Below are 25,335 nucleotides of genomic sequence, written 5' to 3'. Positions count from 1 at the left end.
TTTTTTTTTTCACAGGGCAAAATTAGGCTTCTCAAGTGTTGAGCCCATCAAGTAATTTTGTACAGATTAAAGACGGCAGCATATGGCTATTTTGTCCTATTGCTCTAATCTCTAGATCTTCATTAAGGAAGTTACATCTATAATAAGCATATAACACTTATCTAAATGTCATCTCTTTTTTTCATTACATCTATAATAAGCATGTAAAACTTATTTAAATGTCTTTTTTTTTCTAAGTGAGAAATGTAATGCTGCTTAGACAAGTAATATTAATTGCAAAGATAAAGTTTGGTTTTGGTTGGATGTTATCAAAGGTGCATATGAAAGTTTTCAGGTATTTAATATAATGTGAAAACTCATGTGGATAGATGACAAAGATAAAGATCCCGTAAGATAAAGAAAAAATGTAGCTTTATGAGAATTTAAATCCTGAAATTAAAAAAATGGATGAGTTGTTGAATAAATGAGAGAGCTAATGCCATGTCTGAGGAATACAGCCTTCATAGGCTAAAGAAATTAGTTTCTAATTAAAATAATGTAACCCACTTACTGCCACAGTAAGTACATGCATAGCTTATGTCTCACACAGCTCAACAATAGCATTGCTTTTTTAAAAAAAAATAACATTTATTCGTATCTTTTATTAGAAATGCTATAGAAACTTGGTGCTCAGTTACCAAAACACAAGTATTTTTACCTCACTTTGAAGTTTTAATACTGCAGAATGTTTGCTCTGGAACATACAACATTTTAAAAGACACTTGTAAAGTACAAAATACATGTTTTCCACCACCCAGTTAATCGCATTTTACTGTTTGCTTTAAGCGGATTTTGGAGTATCTGCTAAAAACACAAGAACAATACAAAGAAGAGATTCTTTTATTGGTACACCATATTGGTAAGTGCACTGTTTTGCTGACTTTTTTGTATGAGCTAATATCTTAATATTGCCTTTTTGTTAATATGACAAGCTTGGTACAATGTCATGTAAATATATTGAGAGTAGAATGTGCTGCTTAAAATGCTTCAATGGATGTATCTAGTTAGAACATTTTTCAGAACAGACAAGAGTGCATTTTCTAATCTGGTACTTCATTATTCTCTTTGCAGGATGGCTCCAGAGGTAGTAATGTGCGAGACCTCTAAGGACAGGCCTTACGATTACAAGGCTGATATTTGGTCTCTTGGCATTACTTTAATAGAAATGGCTCAAATAGAGCCACCTCATCATGAATTAAATCCAATGCGAGTCCTTTTGAAAATAGCAAAATCTGATCCACCTACATTAGCGCAGCCTTCAAAATGGTTAGTATTGTATATACAGCTTTCCCATCCCAGCTTTGTAGATTTTCAGTGTGAGGCATGCCGAGTTGTGTATTAGCTAAACATACGTGCATGGCCATAGACCTGTGGAACTTTATGGGACTACCCATATGCCTAACGTCAGGTACGTGTTCTGTCTATGTTTGTTTCGATGAGTATACACAGACATATATATCTCTCTCTCAAAGTGTAGTCTTTTTGTTGTAGTTCTGTATAGAAGCTGTTATACTGAAATATTTTGCAGATTTTACATTAAAATGTATGCAAAATAGCTTTTTACAAATGCAGTAAAAGATCTGAAGACCATCTGAACAAGAAAACGAGATGAAAGGAGACTGAAGTATTTTTCTACTAAGAAAACATTTGAAGAAGCTGTTAATCTATTTGGTTATTTGAGTATCTTTATGTGATTCAGTTAATAATATAGTGATGTGGCGTATTAAAACTCCAGAACCAAAGGTAAACTCTTCAATAACAGACAAACATTTTAAAGGCTGTATTGGTGCCACATTGATATTTGCATTCCTGCACCATCTCTGTGTTTTCCAAAATCAGTAGAAGGACCTGGAGTTGCAGTGTAGATGCATGTCAAAGCAAAAGAGTATTTTCACTGTGCGCTATTGGGATGTCAGGACAAAAGAAGAGAACCACTGTTTGCTTTTTGTGTAGGTCATCAGACTTTAAAGATTTTCTGAAGAAATGTTTGGAAAAGAATGTAGATGCAAGGTGGAGCGCTACTCAACTTCTACAGGTAGGAGAGTGAGTTGTTCAGAACTGTGTTTAAAGGCAAGCGTATTTTGTATTTTCTGAAAGCAGAGCAGTGTTACAGGAACGATTCAGAGAACTTCAAATTAAGTGTTCGTATGCAGTCTGCTTTTGACGTTGTTGCATTGATCCTTATTTGGTAAAATCTGATTAAATCATACCAAGTGCAGATAAAATTCTGTGTTTACATATTTTGATGTAATATGATAATTACTTTGCATAAGTGCTTATACGGTGGGGCTCAAAGTGGAGGAGGGAGATATTTACATGAGTACTCAACTGCTGACAGGTGTTTTCAAGCTTTAGTGCTCAGCCTTCCTCTGTAATGCTGTCACTGCAGAATAGCTAAGCAGGAGTAGATGTACGTTTGCTTCTCTCTAACGTCAGCACACATTTACTTCATCCGGAATACATCTGGCGTGTATTGAATAGATTTAAGCAGCTGGGCCAAGCAGAAGATTTAGACAGTAGGAGAAGAACAGGTAGCTGTTTCCTCTTAAAGAAAAATGTAGAAGTCTATGTTCCTGTTAGGAAAAGTTGGTCTAAAGGCAAAGCAGATTTTTTCTAGAAAGAATATTTCTAGATAAAGCTTATCGGAAAATATTTTGCCTGTGGAACGGAAAAGAAATGAAACTTGTTTCCAGGAAAAATAACCTTTTAAAAAGTCTTTCTACTTCTGTTCTTTGGATTGTGAAACAGGTCAGTGTAAATTAATTATTTGTATTATTTACAAGTTTGTTAGACTACTTGTACAGTGTATCTGAATGCAAATGTGTTTATTTTAAAATTTCTGTAGAAAAAAATACAGTAGGACAGTTATGATTAATGTTATCTGTGAATCTTCAAGTTTGAGAGAACCAAAGTAACATTTCTCTGATATTTGTATTTCTTTCAAGTTATGATTTTTCCACTGTGTGCAATGAGGTCAACACTTAATACTGTGTTTATTTTTTATTTTCACAAGCATCCCTTTGTTACTGTTACTTCCAATAAACCAATAAGAGAACTGATTGCAGAAGCTAAGGCTGAAGTTACAGAAGAAGTTGAAGATGGTAAAGATGAGGATGAAGAAGAAGAAACAGAAAATTCTCTGGTCAGTTAAAAATTTACTTTTTTATATATGCAACTAATTTCAATCACCACTTTCCTGTGCAGAACTCAGTTTTGATGTACTACCCAACTTTAGCACCAAGTTTCTAAGAATAACAACGTAAACATGCTTTAAATGTATTACAGAACAAGTAGTCAGCATTTTCAAATTAGTATGTCCCTAAATTCCTTAAGAACTAATAAATTATCTAATAAGGAATATTATCTTCATTTATTTTTACATGTATATGTAGTATAGAATTTTAAAAATCAGATGCTGATTTTTATATAAACGATTGCAAGTCAAGATTACTAGATGAATGAGTAAATGTGTATTTGTGTTCTGTAAGATGCTTCAAACATTAAGGAAGGTATGTGACTGTTACGCTGTAAATGAAGTTTGTGATTTTACAGCATGGCTGTCAAAGAAAAAAAGCAAAAACGCCCCCCCCCCCCTCATATTTTACCGAAACAGGATTATTGCACTTATGAATGTGTTTCTAAAGATGCGCTAGAATCCTGCCACGCAAATTCAGTTCCTCAAAGGGCAAAGCCATGAAGTTCAGTATCGAAGCAGGTTGCAGAGTGTGCAGTAGTGTGCTTTCTGTCTTAACTGGCTCAAGGGCTATAAACATGGTCAGTGACCAGTACCACCCGTAGTTGCTATTACCTGCAATGGTAAAGAAGCCCAGTGCCTGTGCACAAGAAGTGTGCCTCTGTTTCCTCCTTTGCCCTCACCCTGTTAGTGACATTGCCTGGCCTTCATACTGCTTTCCCTGTTCACCCCAGCAGAGTTCCAAGCGTGTACTCCCACGAAATTCCTCCAGGAGTTATTCTTTATCTCATAAGGCATCACCCACCACCTCCTTCCACTGATCAGCTGCTAAGCATCAGTCCCCAGGGGAGTCCACCCTGTGACTCAGTTAAGCATCAGTTTAGGAAACTGTGAGGTACATTATTTACTTGTGGTGGTTTAAAAGCTTGGTGATCAACACTAAATTTCTAGAACAGATACATTGTAAATACGCTTTTGACTTAAAAGGAATTCTTCTCTGTATGCTTAAGAAAACCTTAAGGTAGGAAATGCATGATCAAACCCCTGCATGTTTCAGTAGCTAACCTGGTATGTTCCCAGTGGCAACTCAGAAGCCTGATCTGCAAATTACAGGATTCTGACGGTAAATGTAGACAGAGGCATATTGCAATCACTTTGAAGAGTGAAAGGGCAATTATGGTTAAAATGATACTTTATTACTATATTCTTTTGTATGACTGTATGTAATCTGATAACATTCATTCATATTCCAATTTCTATGGTTATGTAACTGTTTCTATTCTAGTTCCATATTGCCACTTAATCAGATCTGATGGGGGTTTTCACCATTTTAATGGAGTTTCATAGTGACTAAAAATCAGACTAAAAATTTTTCAGGCATTTTTAACGAAAGAACATACACTTTGTGATGAAGCAGAAGAAGGTTTTAATATTGCATTTTATCAGTGCTGCACTGACTAAAGCCACACAGTTTCTTCATAACCAAACTGGCACAAATATATGTGTCTTTCAAATCCAGCTGTAGATGGGACTCCTGGGTAACAGAACTAATTAAAAAAAAAAAAAAGTGAAAAAGACTCTTGAAGAGTGTCTGTTAAGTGTGAGGCAGGGGGCTGAACATGATCCCTATCCTTCAATCACAGTTTATTTTATTAGACAGAGAGAGATGGAAGAGGGTTTCTGTGAAACCGTTCTCTTCAGAGCCTGTGTGCACTTCGTGCACTGGTTCTCTGGTAATACCAAGTACTCTGGGATTATCACGTTCATATAACTCTGCCTGTAAGTACAGTATTGATTTCTATTCAGGTATTCTTCAATAGAACTGTGCTTTAATTAAGTTAAAAAATGATGAAATATTTTTCTTCCTTTAACTTCTTAGCAGTTGCCTGCAGAGAAGCGTGCATCCTCTGACCTTAGTATTGCCAGCTCTGAAGAGGATAAACTTTCACAGAATGCCTCTGTTCTGGAATCTCTGTCTGAGAAAACAGAAAGTAGTACAGTGGAGGACAAGGCCAGCACTGTGTTCCGAGATGACAGAACGATTGGAGATGAATCTGTGGACATTAAACTTAGGAAGACCGCTGGTGATGTATGTGATACCCCTGTTGGTGATATCAAAGTGCAGAATGGTTCTGTGCCGACTGGTGAAGATGAGAAAGACAAAATAGTGCCACCAGAAAAGAACACAGAAAGCCTGGAAAAGCCATGTGAAGATATGGAACCACAGGATGGAGGGGAAGAATTTGATGTGGTAACAAAATCAGAAATAAAGGATGAACCCGACCTAAAAATAGAGAAAGAAAATGATGTGATAAATGAACAGACAGAAGATAATAAACCGAAAATAGTACCTACAAATGAAAATAATGTAGAAACTGAAGAAGCCATTTCTAAAGAAACTGGTGAAAAAGAAGAAAATGAGGAAAGAACAGATCTCTCAGAAAGTAAGAAAGAAAAGGTCCCTGCAGAAAACAGTACAAAGCAAAAGGAAGATAAAGCTCAGAAAGAGGTGATAATAGACACCACTAAGGAAACTCTACTGAATGCCGCAGATAAAGTGGCTGATGAAGAAAAGGAACTAATAAAGCATGGAATTGACAACGTTAAGGAGATAGGTGGTATTGCTGAAACACAGATCAGTGATGGGGATAAAATACCTGAGAGGGAGGATAAGCCAATGGAAAGTCAGGCTAAGCAGGTCCATGAGATAATCAGCTCTGTAGAAACTCTATGGGAAAGCCAAGATAAAGCGATCAAAGTAGACAAGAAACTGGCAGAAAGTGAAAATGAGGATATCAGTAATATAAGCAGTGTGGTGGAAATGGACATCAAAGACTCTGGAAAAGACGACGTAGACCAGAAGGCATTACACAACAAGCCTGAGGATATTTCTAACAAAGTGGAGGATAAACTGACCAATATGGACCAAAATTCAGAAGAGCACAGACCTGAGAATATCCAGAAAAATGATACTCAGATAGACAAAGAACATTTGGAAGTTACTTCTGATGAACTAATGAAGAATAAGCTTCAAGATGCTGTCAAAGAACAAGGTGATGACTCTGAAGTCACTCCAGTCCCCAGTATTAGTATTAGCACTGAAGAAAATGGGGAGAAAGTCAAAACAGATAATCAAGACAATACTGAAACTTTACCGCAGCTAGAATCGGAAAGTTTGAAGGAAAATGATGCGGATTCAGGCACAGGTTCTGCAGCTGATAACAGCAGCATTGATTTGAACTTGTCAATTTCTAGTTTCCTTAGTAAAAACAAAGAGACAGGATCAATATCTTTACAGGTAAGTATAAAGAATTTTATATTTTTATATAAAAACACATATGAATGTGACCCTAAAATTATCTCCAAGCTTGACCTTTGCAACAAAGAAAATTATTGAGTGAGAAACTAGTAAGACTGTGGAATATAAAACTTCGTAGAAACCAAAGTATTCTAGATTGCACACTCTGGCAGTATCCGGATCTTGTGCAGTTGTGCAGCGAAGCTAGAAGCCACGGAGCTACTGATTATTTTCTTACTTAATTGTGTAATTGTATTTTTAAAATGTAGACAGGAAGTCTAACCATATTAAAGGTGAAGCTTTGTGAATGGTTGTAGTTCAGAGCTGATACTCAAGCAGACTAGTTCAATGTCTTACTCTGCACAGAATCTCTTACAACATCAGTCTTATATTGCATCCCTGTCACTCCATCTTCTGCCTCTCTGTTTAGACTTGAGGCAGGCAGTCTGTCAGGTTTGTTTATTCCGAACGCTGTACTCCTGTGGTTGTACTGTACCGATGAGATTATGCCGGTATGAATGAGCTTATACAGAGGAGGCACATTCCAGGTTATGAACATTATTACATCCTTATACTTGTATGATTACAGCCAGACCCGGATAGAACTGTGTAACCATATGTTTGAAGACAGGAAACAACCCCCAAAACCATGCACCCCAAACAAACCCCCTAACTTCACGTAGCTGTGCTAACCATGACTTCCAGGGCTTTGCAGGAGCCCTAACACACTGGAAATGCCGTTTCAGCTGGAGTCTCCCTTTTCTTGTAATGAGACAACGGCAGCTCTGAGAAGTGAGATTTCTTCAGTTCTGTCAGCAAGATCATTGCATGATTTTTGATTAATAAATTAATAAATTTTGATTAATGAATTAAAAAAGGATAAACTCACTTAGTTAATTTATTTCCAAAGCAGAAGTAAGTAGGTGAGTAAATTGCTCTTCTGTGTCAGTACAGTTTTTCAGAATTAAGTAAGTTTTTTGGTGACTGGAAAGTTATGGTCAAAAGCAAACAGTAATTGCCACTGTCTTCAGCCCTTGAAAATAAAACTGCATCAGTTCTATTCGGGGTTTATCTAGATGGATTTTTTCTTCTGGCAACTTAGATGATCGGTAATTACGGTTTTCCTTTCCTGACTAAAGAAAGTTTCATTATATTAAATTTCTCAAGTTCTCACTTGGTTAGCGAGGCACCTGATAAGTGAGAAGAACTTCGGATTACTCTACAGTAGGCCTTCACAGACATGTTTGGAGTACTTTAATATTAAGAAAAAAGGGGAAAAAAGAATAGAACATATTTAAGTATAGAGTAACTTACCAGTGCTTTATTCAGGAAACTAGAAGACAGAAGAAAACTTTAAAGAAAACTCGGAAGTTTGTCGTTGATGGAGTAGAAGTGAGTGTAACCACATCAAAAATAGTCACTGAAAATGACTCAAAAAGTGAAGAAATGCGATTTCTGCGGTAAGCGTCTTTAAAATTAACAACACATTAACAGCTAATTTTGTTTTCCTCTTTGAATAAAAGGGGGCTAATGATCTTATTTCTGTAATATTTGGGGATGGATTTCATTATTTTTGTTAGTAGAAAGGAATGTAAAGTGTTTCTCAATAAGATGATCAATTCAAAAGTAGTGCTACTGGACCTAAGTTGTAGATGCTTCTTTAGTCTTTTGTGATTTTTCACTTCTTTTGTTTTCCCATCAACATTCAGTATTTTTTCATTATTAGGCGTCAAGAGCTAAGAGAGCTAAGACTTCTTCAGAAAGAGGAACAGAGAGCCCAACAGCAACTCAGTAATAAGCTTTTGCAACAGCGAGAACAGATATACAGGCGATTTGAACAGGAGATGACAGTGAGTTTCTGGATTGTGATGCTTTTTCACCTCTTGGTAGAGTAGGTAGAACACTACTGGCAGCAATCAGGTTTTTCCTCTTATGATGGCTATCGCTTAGTTTTCATTCTTGTTAATAAGTGGCAATGTTTTCCATTGCGGGGTGCCCAGCTTGTATGCTAGAACTGGCATGCCAGAACATCATCAGGGCCATCCTCTGCTCTGGTACAGCATTTCACTGGACAGATTTTATTTTTTTCTAAAAAGATGGCGAATTATTTTTACAGAGTAAAAAGCGACAGTATGATCAAGAAATAGAAAATCTAGAAAAACAGCAGAAACAGACAATAGAGCGCTTGGAACAGGAACACACAAACCGTTTACGAGATGAAGCAAAACGCATCAAAGCTGAACAGGAGAAGGAGTTGTCCAAATTCCAGAACATGCTGAAGAACAAAAAAAAAGAGGTAAGAGATGGTCATAGTAGAGAAAGTAAGGAGTATGGGCATAGCAAACAGTTGAGATTAAGTCTCCCAGAAGCCTTGTCAACCTTGTGTGCTATACTGAGCTGTGGAAGGGTTACTAGCAGTCAGTTTTGTCTCTTTCTTGCTGCCTAAAGTGAAACATAAACAGCTAACAACAATATTTAGGTATTGATTTAATCTAGCAAGCAGCACAAAGTTAGAAGACTTTATTTTTTACAGAATCTTTAATAAAATATTTTCCCTGAAATATTAAATCAAGACAAAGTATTTTCTTAAAGATTGTGGGACACATTTGAGATTTCTATTTTAAACAAATCAGTTATAGCTACATAGTAAATACTTATCAAACTAGAATTTTGAAGAAAAGAATATAGTCGTGATGACTTGATTACCACTATTGAGAAGCACTTAAATTCTGTTGATTTTTTTGCTGATTTTAATTTGTTAGATTTTTATCGAATGTGTGCTGTTGTTGATTAGGACTTCATATGAAGTGACAGCAGTTTAACTTGAACAGGAAAGCCAGGAGAGAAGAGACTGGATAACCTAAAGTCTTTTACAGTTAATTTCATATGTGCCATACAATTAAGGCAAAAGAATGGTACTTGACACGGACACCTTATGCTATTAATTTGTGTGCATGAGAGTAAGAGAAGGCAATGTGTTTCCATATGGATTTTAAATCTTAAAAGCTGTTTTATTACATTTTCAGATCAATTGTATAGTACTTGTTTGTATACGAATAGTTCTAGTGTTTGCTCTACTAGTTACTAGGCTCACAGAGATGTCTTTAGAAATCTGTACTGTCCATGCTTTTGCATAGAATGATCCTGTAGTACAAAAGTGCATAAAAAAATGTAAGTTGTATTCCGTTTGAACCGTATGCTCACATGTAAATAACAATTTTTCTTCTTTTGCGGTACCTCTTGCATTTTTGAGTCTCTCTCTCTTTACTGGTGATTGGGTCCTACATGGGAAAGCGGGAAGTATTTTACATATTGCTCTGAGCTGAAAGCAGTTCTTTCATGGAAACAGGGATAGCATGTGGTGATTTGGACTCTGTTTTCTGATGGTGCTTCCACTATTAAAGCAACAGGCATTTGTTTTTGTGTTTTGTATTTAAAGCTTAAGAAGGCGATTTCCACTTTGAAGGAAAATGCAGCTGGTGCTCTAAAACTACCCATGCTAGATTGAAGTGTGCAGTGTTACGTTTTTATAATTTTAAAAATAAATTAAACACATCAGCAAATTAACAGCTTAATAGTCACTTGATTTAGCCAGGTTATATTTAGAATCTTTCTACTAATCTAGTCTAATTCACCTTGGATTGAAACACGTTCCATTCCAGCATATGTGTCATGAAAAGTTGCTTTAAAACGTACTTAATTATTGATGGTTTTTGCTTTTAAATTCTTCAGAACCAAACACTTACAACCAATTAATATTTTACTTGCTTGTATGATTATTTTAAAGACATAACTGGTGTAGGTGTCACTTCTGGTTGGAGACGCTAATAATGGCATCTCGTAAATTCATGTTTGAGACAGCATCAGAAATAGCTGATTTTCAGTGGAAGTTATTTTAAATTCCCAACAGTTTTTCACAGCTTTACCATGAGGTGGATATACTCTGTAGTCCTTTTGCCATAGCGCTTCAAGAAAATACCACCCTTGCAGGTGGTGGTTTTCTTAACGATTGACTCTTCCAGCTGCTGCATGAGAACTCAAGCGAGAGACTGCCATTTCTGAGAGCACGGGGCAGCATTTGCATGCAAAAAGAGGCTGGCGTATACCTCCTTTCTGCACTGCTGCTGGCATACATAAAGCACGTATTGTTCCTGCTCTTTTCATTAAGCTCTTTTCACTAAACTAACACCCCTGCCACCAAAGTAACGCACGCTCCCCAGTACTCCTAGTGCTTGACCTGCATGTCCTATGTTCACAGTACTGCTTGCTATGGAGAGAAAGTGTTCTTTTCGCCACCTTCTGCATGCTTATATACACTGTAGGTTTTATGTGAAGTGGAGAAAGCACCAAAAGAGCTGAGAAAAGAGCTCATGAAACGCAAGAAAGAGGAGCTTGCACAAAGCCAGCATGCTCAGGTAACAACGGCAGCTTCAAGCTACTAAAATACAAAAGGCAGCAATATTCACCCAGCTTGATGATTTCACTTCTTGTTGTTGTTGAGTGAATATGGAGCTTAACTCGGACTAACCCTACGTACTGCTCTCTTTCTTCAAGTACTCCCATACCACACCCCGTAGACTATACTGTGTAGAAAAGTAGGAGCAGCCATTTCCAGGTTTGTGCTGTTCAGCGTCATGTTTTGTATGCTGTACTGAAAGAGTGGTAATTTTCCATGGCGAGTTTATTTACAGTGTTTTTGTGAGTGGTAAGTACCCCATAAGTTCATCAAATTATAAAGGTTACAGTCGCAAGTAATTTTTGAGTGCGGGGAGGAAAATGTACGTAACACATAAGCATGAAGCACCTTACTCACAGGAGCAGAACAAGGTAGGCAAAATGAAGTTATTTAAATGTCAACCTGTAGGTGTATGGAAACCCTACAAGACATCGTCTTTGCTTTCACACCTTCAGACTTGCTGCTTTTGTAGGACCCAGCTAGAAAGGGGGATAGTATTTTAGAAAAATACTGACTTTGTGGTGGCCACAGCTTGCACAGAGTGAGTTTGTACCACAACAGAGCAGGTTTGGATTGAGTAAAGATTAAATGTTTATGTGAGTGACCTAGTAGAAAATAATAGCAACTTTATTCGATTATGTGATTAATTCAAAAGGGTTGGAATGTGGCTGAGTTGCAGCACTGTCCCTGTACCAAGGTTATGTGTCTCTGAGCTTTTTAAGGAAGCAATTAAACCCCTAAATTTTTATGGTGTTTGTAGTGACTTAGTTTGTTTCCTTTGCTGGTTTCAATTTGTTGAAGTGAGAGAGGTGGAAGAGACAATTTAAAAGGTAGAATATCCTTACTTGGAATGACAAGTCCTAGACAACATGCAGGTGTTTAAGTTTAGAATATCTAGAACTTCTGTCAGTGACTGCTTCTGTGTGATTAGCCTTGACATTTTAAATGTATATTACTAACATAAAGCAGATCTCATTTCTTCTTTTTTTTTAAGAACAGAAATATATTTGATTATATTCTGACATAGGAGGTACCTTGTGTCCCACAGGGCGTTGCTCAGGTTATGATTCAGTCTTTTCAGTTGTCTTCATGTACACTTTTCAACGCCCAAATGCAGGATGTAAGTCTTAACATGTAAAAATCCAGAAGTTTTATTTCTCTAATTTTACAGATTTGTGTTTTCCTCTCCTCATATGTGCTGATCAATGTCTCTGCTGCCTCCAAACTAGTTAGCAGAAATGTATGTAATTATGCACTGTTGATCGTAAAAGGATAACAATTACAGCAGTTGTTAACTCTGGGCTAGACACTGAATTGCACACAAATGCAACGTAATACTGTTCTGTATTATTATTTGTTCAGCACATGTGAGAAACAATGTGTGACTTCTGTGCTGTGTGTGCAGTGAAACCGTGCATTTTAAACATACCGGAGTTTATTTTAAGGTGCTTACTGGGCAAAGCCAAGCGGTGATTTTAAAAAGGTGGACTGCCTTGCATGTTCTATAGTAACGTTCGTTGTGTGGTACTTGAACAGACGTGGGTAGTGGAAAGGCCAGAGTGTTTTCTGAGGTTGTCTGTTTGTCTTACAGTGCCAGCAATTATAAAACTTCTGTCATGGGTTAAGGCTGGGCCGGCCACTAGATGAAGAGAGCTTGACCCTGGGAAAACCACCATCACAGTGTCTCACCAGATCTTAAGATTCACCATGTAGAGAGAGCAGCAGTGATGTTTAAATGCTTGAGTAAAGCCCAAGTGTAATTGCCTTTTGACCATGACTACACTAGAACAGCTTTCACCCCACGCCCTCCAAACCAAAAAATTCCTGGCAAACCAAACACCATGTTGTTATGTGTCTGCACCCTCAGAATAATTAACTTGAAGTTTCCTTCCCCTTTTCATCTGTAATAGGAAGCAGAACAGTTTATTTGATTAGGTATGTCTGACTTAATTTACAGACATGGCCTTCCAGTTCTTTTTGCACCCTTAGGTCTGTCACCCTCAACTTACCCCACCTCCAGTTTTCTGTTCCCTAAGTGTGGCTCTGCTCTCCACTGGGAGAGGTGAAAGCCTCATCTATTAATACCTTTCCGTGAAGATGAAAACCTGGTCATAATAAAAAGCGCTTTTAATGAACATTTAAATCCGTATGTTGCTGACAACTTTTAGCAAGTAGCATAGGTTCAGTAGAAAAATAAAAATACATAGCTCAGGAGACCCTTCCAGTGATCATCTGGAGCCCAGTACTGTGTTCCTGCCTCATCCCATCTCCTTTCCAGTAGACCATCCTTAACGTTGCTTTGTTATGTGTAACAGCAAATGCTTCAGCTGCCCACCTTGGCTCTGAGAGGACACTGCCATCATCCTTTCTTTTGACCTTTTTATCATGATAGAAGCATCTGCTTTAATTTCTTGTTCTTAAAGAGTGTGTGTGTGCATGCTCACGTGCTTATAGATGCCTTTTTTTTTTATTGCAAAGAAGAAAGGCAACAGTGTGGTCTTGGGTTGTGGGAGGGGGGATTCTTACTGCTGCCTCCTTTTCATGATGTGATGCAACAGAGTGATACACCCTGGGTAATGGGAAGATGCAGGTGATATGGGGACCGCATCAGGCTGATGTCAGATCGCTTTGCGAGGAGCCAGCTCAGCTCTGGTGCAACAAGCTTGCAAGTCCTGCAGAATGCAGTTCCTGCAAAAGCCACGGGGCATTTTCATAGCAGTCTCAGAGAACTCCCAACCTCAGTACCTCTGCCTTCATGATGAGATAAACCACTCGAGATTGAGACACAAATCTGAAACCCAGCTGTAATAATAGGCTGTAACTAATCATCCAAAGCAAAGTAGCCAGACATGCTTTTATTTTCTTACATCCCTGAATAATTAACTCTTGGTATGATGAGATCACCTTACATATTGAGTACGAACCTGCAGCTTGTTTTGAAGAGAGACTAGAGATGGAATGAACTGCAGACTGCTGGCTAGTTTGTTGCCTTTGGACTTATTACAGAAGGTGTTATTTAAACATGCTGTTACCTACTCTCTGTGTAGAAAATACAAGAGAGGTGTAATTTTATAGCCGAGGCGTGTCAGCTCAAATTTTCCTAGATATATTTGTATTCATATATAGCCAATTCGGAGAGAACTGGGAGTTTTGTTAAAATGTAATGAGGTTAGAGAAACACAATTTGATTTACTTCTGTTCGCTTTTACCAGGAGCAGGAATTTGTGCAGAAACAGCAACAAGAACTGGATGCATCTCTGAAGAAGATAATTCAGCAGCAGAAGACAGAACTAGCCACTATTGAACGAGATTGCCTCAACAACAAACAGCAGCTCATGAGAGGTATCCCGCGTGGGGCTCTCTTTAAATACAAACAGGCGTTTGTGTTAGTCTGTATCGAGTTTATGAAATCAAAGACCTTCATAACTAATCTAGAATTGTAATAAACAGATTTGCTGTGGAATAGCATCACCTTAAAATGTACTTGTAGGCCACTCCTAAACATAGACGCGCAGGCAGATTAGAAAGTATTGTGTTGCACTTTCTTGAACCAGCTTTTCTCTTTTTCCAGCTCGCGAAGCTGCAATCTGGGAGCTGGAAGAGCGACATCTACAAGAGAAACACCAGCTCCTCAAACAGCAACTCAAAGATCAGTACTTCATGCAGAGACACCAGCTGCTTAAGAGGCATGAAAAAGTTAGTGTTGACTTTGACGCTTTCTTTTGTGTATTTTAATATCTGCTTTTTCAGTCACGTATTCTTACCATCTCTACTGGCAGTTGTTTGCTTGCACAAGCAACACCCACACAGGTATTTTGAGGCTGTGAGTGTTCTGTTAAAATAACTTAGTAGTATGGTGGTCATGGTTTTCCCTTTTGTTTCTTAAAAAAAAAAAAAACAAAAACAACCAAAACCCAAACCAACCACATCAACCTTTTTCTATTAAAACCACCAAATTCTGCTTATACACCAAACCCAGATTTAGCTTGTGTTTAAGTAAATCTGCTCATTAGTAAATCATCCTGGAGTTAAATGAGGAGAATGGACTGGATTAGCTTTTGGGCAAGTAGCTGACAGCTGTCTCTTCATAGCTGAATCCTGCAAAAGACCAGAAGACAACTCTTGTTTTCCACAAGGCATTTTGTTTTTCACAGAATACACTAAACAGAATAGTTCAGTGTTTGAAAAGGTAAACCCACTGGAGAGATATTACAGGATCTGCCTGGCGACTGGGGCACAAGCAGCCTCCACAGAGGGTTTGTTTCTGAGGGGTTTGGTTTATCCCTGTGGTGGCTGCTGCTTTCACCAGCTTTCCCAGCAAATTGACCCTTCACAACTGCCATTGTAGCTGTTCAGTTCCACAGAATTTTCTCCCTTTTACTAACACAGACTTTTTAAAATGCAGTTCAGGAGTTTAACAACCACTGGTATAACAAACGTATGTTCGTCATTAGAGCATGAGAGCATTTCATCTGGGTTGGGCATCACCCAGAGCTCCCTAGAGTAAGCAGAAGAAAGACCCCGTCCTCCCCACTGCTATCACTAGCCCTGGGACGGGTTTCTCTGGAAAGAAGCTGTCCTGAACAGCGTGGTTATTGATGAAATGAGATGCAAATATTCTAACACAATAGTTGCTCTGTAACATTGCCATATGGTTAACGTTTTAGGAAACAGAACAAATGCAGAGATATAATCAGCGACTTATCGAGGAGTTAAAGAACAAGCAAACTCAGGAAAGAGCGAGACTGCCTAAAATCCAGCGAAGTGAAGCAAAGACTCGAATGGCGATGTTTAAGAAAAGTTTAAGAATCAATTCATTAGCCTCTCCAGACCAGGATCGTGAAAAAATTAAGCAGGTAACTAATAAAACCAGTTTTAATACTGTAAATTTTAATGTGATGCAAATGTGAGGATGGGATGGAGTGCACTCTCGGCAAGTTCACAGCCAGTACAAAGCTGGGTTGACGTACTGGAGGAGGTCAAAGCAAGTCATTCTTCCCCTCTGCACTGGTGAGACTCATCTGGAGTGCTCAGGTCTAGTCCTGGGCTTCCCAGTACAAGACAGATGTGGATTTACTGGAGTGGGTCCCACAAAGGACCTTCGGATGACTGAGGGACTGGTGGGTCTTGTTATAGGAGGAGACACTTGGGATACCTGTGGTGCTTCAGCCTCAGGAGAGCAGGCTCAGGAGGATCTTATCAGTGTGTAAAAGTACCAGTGGGAGGGAGTGAAGAAGGTGGAGCCAGACTCTTCTCAGTGGTGCTCAGTGACAGGCTGAGAGGCTGTGACCCCAACTGAAATACAGGAAATCCAACTTAAACATAAGAAAACACTTCTTTAGTGTGAGGGTGGTCAGACAGTGGAACAGGTTACCCAGGGAGGTTGTGGAGATACTCGGAACCCAATAGCACATGGTCCTGCACAACCTGGTTTAGCTGGCCCTGCTTTGACCAGGGGGCTTCATCTTTGCAGGTCCCTCCTAACCTGAACCATTCAGTATTCTGTGAAATAGTTTTAAGAACTTGATTTTTGTGAGCTTTTGAAGTAAAACTGTAGGTATTCACTCATTTTTTAAAAGGGAAGAGGTTTAGAGATTTGCTATTTGCTTTCTCCTGATGCACAAAAGTCCCAAATCATGGTTGCATATGGTGAGGCCTGGAAGGATGAAAAATCTGGAAAACAGAGTCTTCTGTAGCAGCGTAACACCAACCTTAAGCAACATTCATAGCAACACTGATATGTCAGCTTCAGAGGGAGGTAATTTCAGGAATCTAGAAGTGAAATGCGCTGTGTTTTAAGGGAAAATTAGAGTGAAGGCAGAGTAATGGAATGACGGACAGAACTGTGAGAACATACCCTGTGCAAGAATTAAAAAAAAAGAAGAAGAAATATTAAAGAAAATACAGTTATGGTTTAAGTCTTTTAAAACCATTCTTCAGTTGTGCTGTATGTATTCATTCTGGTACATACAGGTTTTTTCACTCTTGTAAACTGCTGTGTCTAGAGGCACAATACAAACCACTTTTTTGTTCTTAATTTTAGTTTGCTATTCAAGAAGAAAAGAGACAGAAGAATGAGAGACTGGCTCAGCATCAGAAACACGAAAATCAAATGCGAGACCTTCAGTTGCAGTGTGAAGCAAACATCAGAGAACTGCATCAGTTACAGGTTAAAAATAGATGATATGAAACGTTCAGTAGGTGCAGGCAAAGCAGAAACATCTGTTCCTTTAATTTTACTGATTGTTGTGGGGTTTTTTCGGCTTTGCTTTCAAAGTCTTGCAGCAAACTGCTTAACCAGGTTCACCTACTGACATCAATTAATGAGAAATCATTTTAAATGCAAGAGCAGCACAAACCAGAAACAGATGGTCACTTCTAGACTATCTGTCAGGTTCCCAGTGCTATTTTCTGTAGGCAGCATTTCCTCTTCCCCTGATTTTGTTGAAGTGTCATTAACCAGAACAGAGGTGGGCAGAGCACCAGGCGTTATCCACAAGATGTCTGAAGCAGTACGTGCAGTTGGGTGGGCTTTGTGAAGTGCAGGCTACCGTTCATATTTGAGCTTCTGGAAGGTGCTGGAACTCTGTTCTAAGGAACTCTGGGACTCGATTTTGTCTCTTTGGGTACGTGTTTTGCAAAAGTTGCTGCTGCAGACCAGAGGCCAGATCTCCTTTCCATTAAACTGCTTTTCCCTGTTTCAGGGGCACAAGGCAGTGTTAGAGCATTAAATGATCACCTGCTGATAACGTTTGCGTAGAGAAATCTTCCAGTGACCAAGGAAACTAGTTCTACTCTATTCACTTTCTTACACCTTGCGAAAACAGCCCCTGACTCCGCTCCTAGTATGCCTCAGTAAATCCCCAAGCACTGTGGGAGTCTTGTGAGAGTTTCAGCTCAAGTAAAATTGAGCAGATTAGGGCTGCTCTGAGCTTCGCTGAGAAAAATTGGCCCTGAGCTGCACTCGGGTCTAGCCAAGAGCTTGTCACTTTTGTTCCTGTGCTTTTGTATTCTCCATCGGACCCAGCTGGGACTGGAACCCTGGAAATAAGAACACGGGCCATTGCCAACTGCGCTTAAAAAAATCAAAGGATTAATGTAGCCAAATACATTTTTTTTTTTTTTCTTACTGTGCTTCAGAAGTCTTCTGAAAGTTAGGCAGATGCATGTGTACCTTTCTGAGAGGAATGGGAAGCTGATGTGTGGTTTGATTATCCTTTTCCTTTTTATAGGGTGATTCTTGAGGCTGCTTTTGCAAACACATTTCTCTCCTCTCTAAGCCCTATTTGTTAGTCTGAGCTCCTTGGCTCCAAGAGTTGAAATACTTCCAAAAAAGGACCTTCTTTTTAATGTAACTGATTTTGAAAATTATACAAACTGTCTTTAGAAAGCAAAGCAGAAATGCTGTATGACCTTGAAAGGCATTATTAGGCAGTGAAACACAGTTTTGAGTAACACCGTCAGCTGCTGCCTTAATGAGCCTCAACAGTATATTTGGATTTACAAGTATTTCTTATCTCAATTGGCTCTGATGGAAAGATCAGCTTTTGATAATGCAGCCTCGTAACATACTTTTATCTTGTAATTATTCACGTCACTATTTACACAGAATAAGCTAATTAAAAAGAATTAGGACAACATATGTCGCTGTACAAATGTTGAGTTGCCTAATCTGAATTAGTTTTACATAAGGATTATCTTTATCTTGTTTTAAGAATGAAAAATGCCATCTACTGGTTGAGCATGAGACGCAGAAGCTCAAAGAGCTGGATGAAGAGCACAGCCAAGAACTGAAGGAATGGAGAGAGAAACTGAGACCAAGGAAAAAGGTAAATCAGAGCAGTTTATGAATGAGAAAATAATCGAGAGTTGGATCTTGCAAATACAGACTGTACAAAACGTGTCACAGAGGAGGAGAATAAGCTACGGTACTGAAGCGCTGTAGTTCACCAAGGAATAACAGGTGTTAAAAAAAAAGTGCCAGAGCTGGCCAAAGGGCACATGCAACAAAAAAGGCTGGTGTGTCATCAGCCTCTTGCTGTGGTCCCTCTTGCAGCACGTGTGCAGATTTGCACCTTGGCTGCAGGAAAACCTGGGTTTAGGAATATATCTCAGAAGCAAAAATTGAGTGCTAAGTAACAGATAGAGGGTGGTGAGGGGTGGTTTTGGGTTTTATATATTATTTTGAAATGGAAAGTACTAGATTTTCACGGAGTTCAGAGTGTCCTACAAGCAGATGATGTTCTTAGCTTGTTGTGTCCTGGTTGTCTCGCATGTTGCCAACTGCTGGGTGATGCGGTTTGTGTTGGTGTGTGAAGTTACGATATGTCACGGGCCTAGCAGGTTTCCTGTCCTTGCCTTGCAATCCTCTGACAACCTGATGTTGGTTTTAGACGCTGGAAGAAGAATTTGCCAGAAAACTGCAGGAGCAGGAGGTTTTCTTTAAAATGACTGGAGAATCCGAATGCCTTAACCCTTCAACACAAAGCCGGATTTCGAAATTCTACCCAATCCCCAGCCTTCACTCCACTGGGTCCTAACTCTGGGAGCTGCTGTGTGTTTTTTCGTATTTGGAATTCTCCGTCTTCATCGTCCAACCTAACTGAATCTGCGGTGTGCATCGAAGGGCCTAGTGCTTCTCTTTTCAGTGGAGACAATCAAGTGTCACGACCAGTTTCTTTACTTCTCTGAATGGAAGAAAAGAAAAAAAGTGTTGGTGTATAATGGTAACGTTACGTCCTTCAGATGTTTCAAGAATAAGTGGGTTTTTATCTCAATCTCAAAAAGTATGATATCTATGGTTTTGACTTTAAGCCTAAAATATTAATAATACTCTTTCTGATCACAAAAAAACGGTTTCTCACGTGAACATTTAAACGGTGTAATATTAGTTCTGCTACTGTGTTTTTAAGTGTCCGATTTCTCCATGAGAGAATCCCGCAGCTGAAGCTGCCGTTGAGCAGTGTCTTCGTAGCAAGGACTGAAGGGAGTTCCTCAGAACATGCCAATCATCAGAAAAATAAACCCTTATGTTTAAACACGACTGGTAAAAGCAAAAGCCTTTGCAACCTCTTTTAAAAACGAACCTCTGGCATAAATTAAGCTGAGCTGACCTCCATGACACATTCTGTCCATTAGCTCCATAACGAAGTGGGGTGCTAGTTTAATTAATGCGGTGCCTGGAACACTCCGATATGCTAATCCTCGCCACAGGGTAGTGTTTGTCCTTTCAAAGAAGAAAACTCCACAGCATTGTTGTTACTGTACAGACCAGAAGATTTCTTGCTGCTGCTGCCATTTCTGTTGTAAATCCTCACCCTAAAATATTTTGCACTAAAATATGTAAAGGTGAAAGAAATGATAACTTTAAAATGCACAGTTTATTGTTTTCCTGAGCTATTGCAGGTGGTTAGTTCTACGAATCGAAAAGCTGTAGAATGTATTTTTTGAAAGCGGTGTGCGAAACGCACGCGTTTGTCTGTCTGTCCCGGGAAAGGGGAGAGCCGTTCTGCTGTTCTTACCAAAGCCTGTTCATTTAAACTCCATCAGGAAAGTGGAGGCGGATGGTCCTATTTATAAATAACAGTGGCTAAAGGCTGATTTGATTAGAAGTGTTAGATCTGATTTTTTTTTTATTTTAGTCATTTTATTTTATAGAAAGATTTAAGTTAAATATATAGACAAACTACTTTATGAGTCTGGGGTTTTGGCTTTCGTGTTGCCACGTACTAACATAGGCAGTTTTTGTTTTCCAGTTCGTAGGCGTACAATAAGTTATTTACCTGACTGATCTGCAGTGGGACAAATCAGAACCGTTTCTCAGATGGCTTGTAGGGAAGTACAGCTGGATTAGGTCACTCTTGCCGCACTCTGTTTGGTGGTTAGAGCGTGAGTCGTACCGAGGCAGTATTAACAGCGGGACGTTGGTGTGCTGGAGTTCAACTTGTACAGCAGCGTTTGCTTTCTGCCATTTGAGGCCCGACTTTCTAGTCTATTCGGGTACCAACTGTCAACGTTTTGTTTCGCTGGCTTGCATTAAATGTGCGAGTGGTGACCGTTACATGACGTTCATTTCACAGGAACAGAATTGATGCATGTGAATGAACCCACAAATTAACACAGGACTTTAATCAGGTGTGGTCGAAATCTTGGATGCTGAAATCCTTGGACGTTGAACCGATACCTTCTCAATGAAGATGCTTAATTTACAGCACAGTAAAAAAAAATAATGGAAAAATGCATGTTTTAATTTAAATTTTGTAACCTTTTGATAGCATAATTACTTTAATAGCTAGCCTTAATTTCTGGCATTTGATTCTGTAAATGTGTATTGTGTACCGTTGTAAATCCACATACCATATCTCTGGAATGTTACCTGTTGCTAGATGCAAAGTTCTTTAAATTGTTTATTCAGTAGGGTGAAAAATGTCTTTGAAGGCCTTTTACTTTTTAAGCTCCAACATCATAAATTGGCTGTTGCTAAAACAACATTAAATAATCTTCATCCCTGTATTTCGCAGAGCTTGTTTGCAGCATTGTATGCAGCCGGCTCAGTGCTCCGCTCGGGGCATAGACAGGGCAGGCAGATTTCCCTGATGGATTATCTCTGCCTTCATCCACGTTAAATCTGCGGAGGGAAATGTTAATCTTCTCCTGATGTTTTTGGCAGTTTCAGTATCTCTTGGCTACTGTTCACCTCTGTCTACATCTTTTAACTCTGTTATTTGAAAACCCTGTTCACACAAGCCCCTGCCATCGGATCTCACTGTAAACGGTACAGATGAGTAACTGAGTTGTGATGGAGGCGGGGATGGGATGTCGCGACTGAAGCCTTGGCAGCTGCTTGGTCAGGTCTCCAGGCGAGGACTGTGCACTCTGGAGCAGTTGCAGCTGTGTGAACTTGCTGAGAGTTGACACCAAGTGTGAAAACAGGTTTTTCTGGGGCATAACAGGAGCTAGCGTGGGTGCTTACACATTTAGACTGTAAGATTGGCTTTAAGTGTTGAAGAACATGAACGAGGTGTATGATATTATATCAGTGTCAGAAAAATTCAGTTCAAATGAACTTAGTCTCACATAGGCCCAGAAGAGATCTCCTGAGATACAAAATCCAATCTCTCTCCTATCACGTCACCTCCCTTTAATAAGTGTTCGAAGCTCCATCTCCACGGTAGGCAGTTACGGCTGTTTTCCTTAGCCCCAAACCCATACTTTCATTTTCCCCCCACGCCCTTCAAAAAGACAACCACAGTCAGTATTTGCTCTCCTTTGTGGTTTACTGCATCGTACACACTGTCCGCAGGAAAATGAACAAAGGCAATAAATGCATGAATTGCAGTGCAGCGTATGGGTTGTCCTCTTGTATTTACAGCTGAGTCTCACAAAAAAACCTGCCTGCAGGCCCACAGCCTGACAGGTTCTGACCTCACGACTTGCTCTTGCTGAGCTCTGAGAGCAGAGTTTGTCACCTGCTCCGTCAGCTTTCTTAGCGTAGGGCCTTGTAAGAGCAGGAGCCAGTGGCTCTGCTCGCATCCCAGCGGTTACTAGAACTCATGTCTTTGCAGGATCTTGTCATCCTCTGCTAATACATCACTGCAGGTAGCCCAGGGAGACCTTTGGCTGTCTCAGCCTCGGGTGGTTTGGCTGCCTCTCTTCTTAGGGGATTCTGCATCTTGAATAAATGCTGCCTCTCACCTGCATGGGGCTGTCTCAGGACACGGGGGTCCCTGTGGGGAACTGGGCTGTGTCTCAGCCCTGGGCCTCCTGAAGCCCAGGGGACTGTTGCTGTTCTCTTTGGTGAAGGGGAAATACTCCAGCATTTGTTCCTCTCTGATTCCCATAAAGGAAGTCTGGGTTCTTTCCAAGCACTCTGCTGTCTCTGCTGAATACACAAGAAGCACATGTGGGGAACTGGGCTGTGTCTCAGCCCTGGGCCTCCTGAAGCCCAGGGGACTGTTGCTGTTCTCTTTGGTGAAGGGGAAATACTCCAGCATTTGTTCCTCTCTGATTCCCATAAAGGAAGTCTGGGTTCTTTCCAAGCACTCTGCTGTCTCTGCTGAATACATAAGAAGCATGTGCGGCATGAAGAGATAACGATACTGAGCTTGTTATTCTTATGACTGATTGGATAGACCCTGCTTTATTAACTCCTCCTAAGGGAAAACCTTTAACTGAATTGGCACCTGAATTCAAACTCTGCGGTGGCTGCTCTGCACTGTCCTGACCAGTGGCATTCACTCAGAGTGATTTTTCACATCGCTTTTAAAATGCTGACACTGATTCTGAGCTGCATCCTTTTTTTCAGACAATGGTTTAAACTAATATCCTTCAAAAATTACATTAATGGGTATTCCATTTCTAATCCATCGATATCTAATCCATCCATGGTTTAAAAATTATTCTCTCCCAGAGGACTTTCTCTATCATAACTCCATGCTACTGATTTTTTTTCTCTCAATAAATAGGAAACCTTAACTAAGAGCCAAGAGAAGCAGTAACGTCCATACTTCTATCACACCGCGATCTCTTTTACAACAGTAGTATCACATAGGAAGCTGAAGTTGATTTTGCTTCTGAAGCAGTATTTGTCTTGCAAGTATTTCAGGGATAATTTGGTGTAGGTAAGACTTGAATAAGGTTTTTAAAATTCAGGCACTTAAATCCACTTTTAGGTAGCCTGATTTTTGGAGCTGCTGTGTAGCTGCAGCTCCTAGAACCTCAGAAATTATCATCTGTGCTGAAAACCAGGGAACAGACTTAGATGTGCGAATAAGCTCTGCTTTAGTTGCTTCCACTGCACTACTGCTTCGTGGTTAATCTGCCGTGGGCAAGTGGGGCACGTTGTGGAGGACAGTGCCTATAAGGTCATGGGAGGAAAGGGCAGGGAGGAGTCTCTAGGATGGTCACTGTGTAGATAACTTTCTGCTTTTTATGTTAGCATTGACAGTCTGGTCACTTCAAAATCTGCAGTTCTGGATCTCCAAACATGCTCGCAACACACATTGCCCATTCCCAGACTGCTTCTGCCGTCTTCACAGCAGGTACGAAACAAGGGCAGAGAGAGAGAACCGTCCTCGTTCCTGGGCGAGCCAAGGCCAGGATGCCCTGTCCTTCCTCAGCCTTACAACAGATGGGAACAGATAAAGGGGAGGGGACGACGAAAGAAACTGCAGTGTTTTTCTGTACTGCTTGCAGAGCTTTTAGTTCTCCGTGCCCTTTCTCTTTCCTCAATCCTCATGATTCATTTCTGTAGCTACTGCTGTGCTTCTGACATTAGGGCGGTCAGTGGTGCCAGAGGAAGAAAACAACCTCTTAAATAAGAACCTGATCAAAACCAGCTCATGAATGAGTGCTCATGTGCTTCCGCTGTACTGAAAACAGAAAGGAGTGGCTGAGCCCAAAGATGTTCTGGTTTTCAAAAATCTCCTCCACAGTTACCAAGGTAGGTGGTAAAGCCTCTTTCTTGCTGATTATCAAACGTAAAACAGGGGAAAGGACAGAAACTAGAAAGGGCCACGGAGTGAAGTCTGTCGTGTTGGACTGTGACTTGTCATGTTGTCTGCAGGAAGGCCAAGCAGAGTCGTCCTCTGGTAAACAAACACATGAGGCATCTCCAGCCTCACGTTGTCCCAGCAGTTCGTTGAATGTTTTTTGTTAACTGCAAACCAAGTTATTTTTGCCTTATGGAAAGCAACCAAAAATCACGAGATATGGATGAACAATTGGCTGAGGGTCTCTGTATGTGCAGCTTGTGGAAGTGAACTTGCAGTAGCAGCCACACAACAGGGTTTTTTTTGGTCTTGGTTTTAAAAGTAATTTGATTTCATGGCTTTCTGTAGCATATTGTAATAATTCTGCTGTAAATACAATAAAATCACAGTTTGCTGAGATGCCCTGTTTAGTTGATGGAAAATTTGCATGAAATACAAGGGATATTGGAATGAATGAGACAGTTTACAATTTTAAAAATAACTGAGTCTAAAAAGTACTGAACACTGTGCAGTTGTGCGGCTCCCTGACTGAAACAGCCCAGGGTGTTAGTGCAGATTCAGCACAAACTGAAAAGGACGCTGTTTTCAGCGACTGCCCTGCCCTGTCATCAGTGGGAATTCATCCTGGGGTTGCAGGAGCTCCAGTTGCTGCCCCCCAGTCCATGGGTCCCCCCTTGTGACAGCCGCCCTTCCCACGCAGATGCAGATGGAGGAACAAGGTGCCGCTGCTTGGCTGTGGAGTCCCCTGAGCAACAGTCCAAGCACCAGGGGCTGGATCACGAAGCAAACGAGAGGTCGCAGGGCTGCAGTGCCCAGACCGCTCTCAGCTGCCTCACCCTGCCCTGCCACACCGCCTGCA

The 25,335-nt window shown here is 40.0% G+C and overlaps 1 protein-coding gene across 1 annotated transcript; it reads left to right on the top strand.

Moving 5' to 3' along the window:
• Positions 1-825: 825 nt before the first annotated feature.
• On the top strand, positions 826-19,526 carry SLK (STE20-like kinase; the record flags this gene model as incomplete). The annotated part of the gene is made up of 15 exons (XM_010140430.1): positions 826-898; positions 1,111-1,305; positions 1,993-2,074; positions 3,053-3,181; positions 5,112-6,530; positions 7,860-7,990; positions 8,257-8,380; positions 8,647-8,826; positions 10,853-10,945; positions 14,199-14,328; positions 14,558-14,682; positions 15,654-15,842; positions 17,030-17,155; positions 18,702-18,815; positions 19,380-19,526. Coding segments are annotated over 15 exons (3,257 nt in total), but the record flags the coding sequence as incomplete, so codon positions are not given.
• Positions 19,527-25,335: the final 5,809 nt, after the last annotated feature.

The sequence above is a fragment of the Buceros rhinoceros genome, unplaced genomic scaffold (assembly GCF_000710305.1).
Source record: "Buceros rhinoceros silvestris isolate BGI_N320 unplaced genomic scaffold, ASM71030v1 scaffold41447, whole genome shotgun sequence".
Taxonomy (NCBI): domain Eukaryota; kingdom Metazoa; phylum Chordata; class Aves; order Bucerotiformes; family Bucerotidae; genus Buceros; species Buceros rhinoceros.
This window is presented reverse-complemented; position numbering and strand designations above follow the sequence as displayed.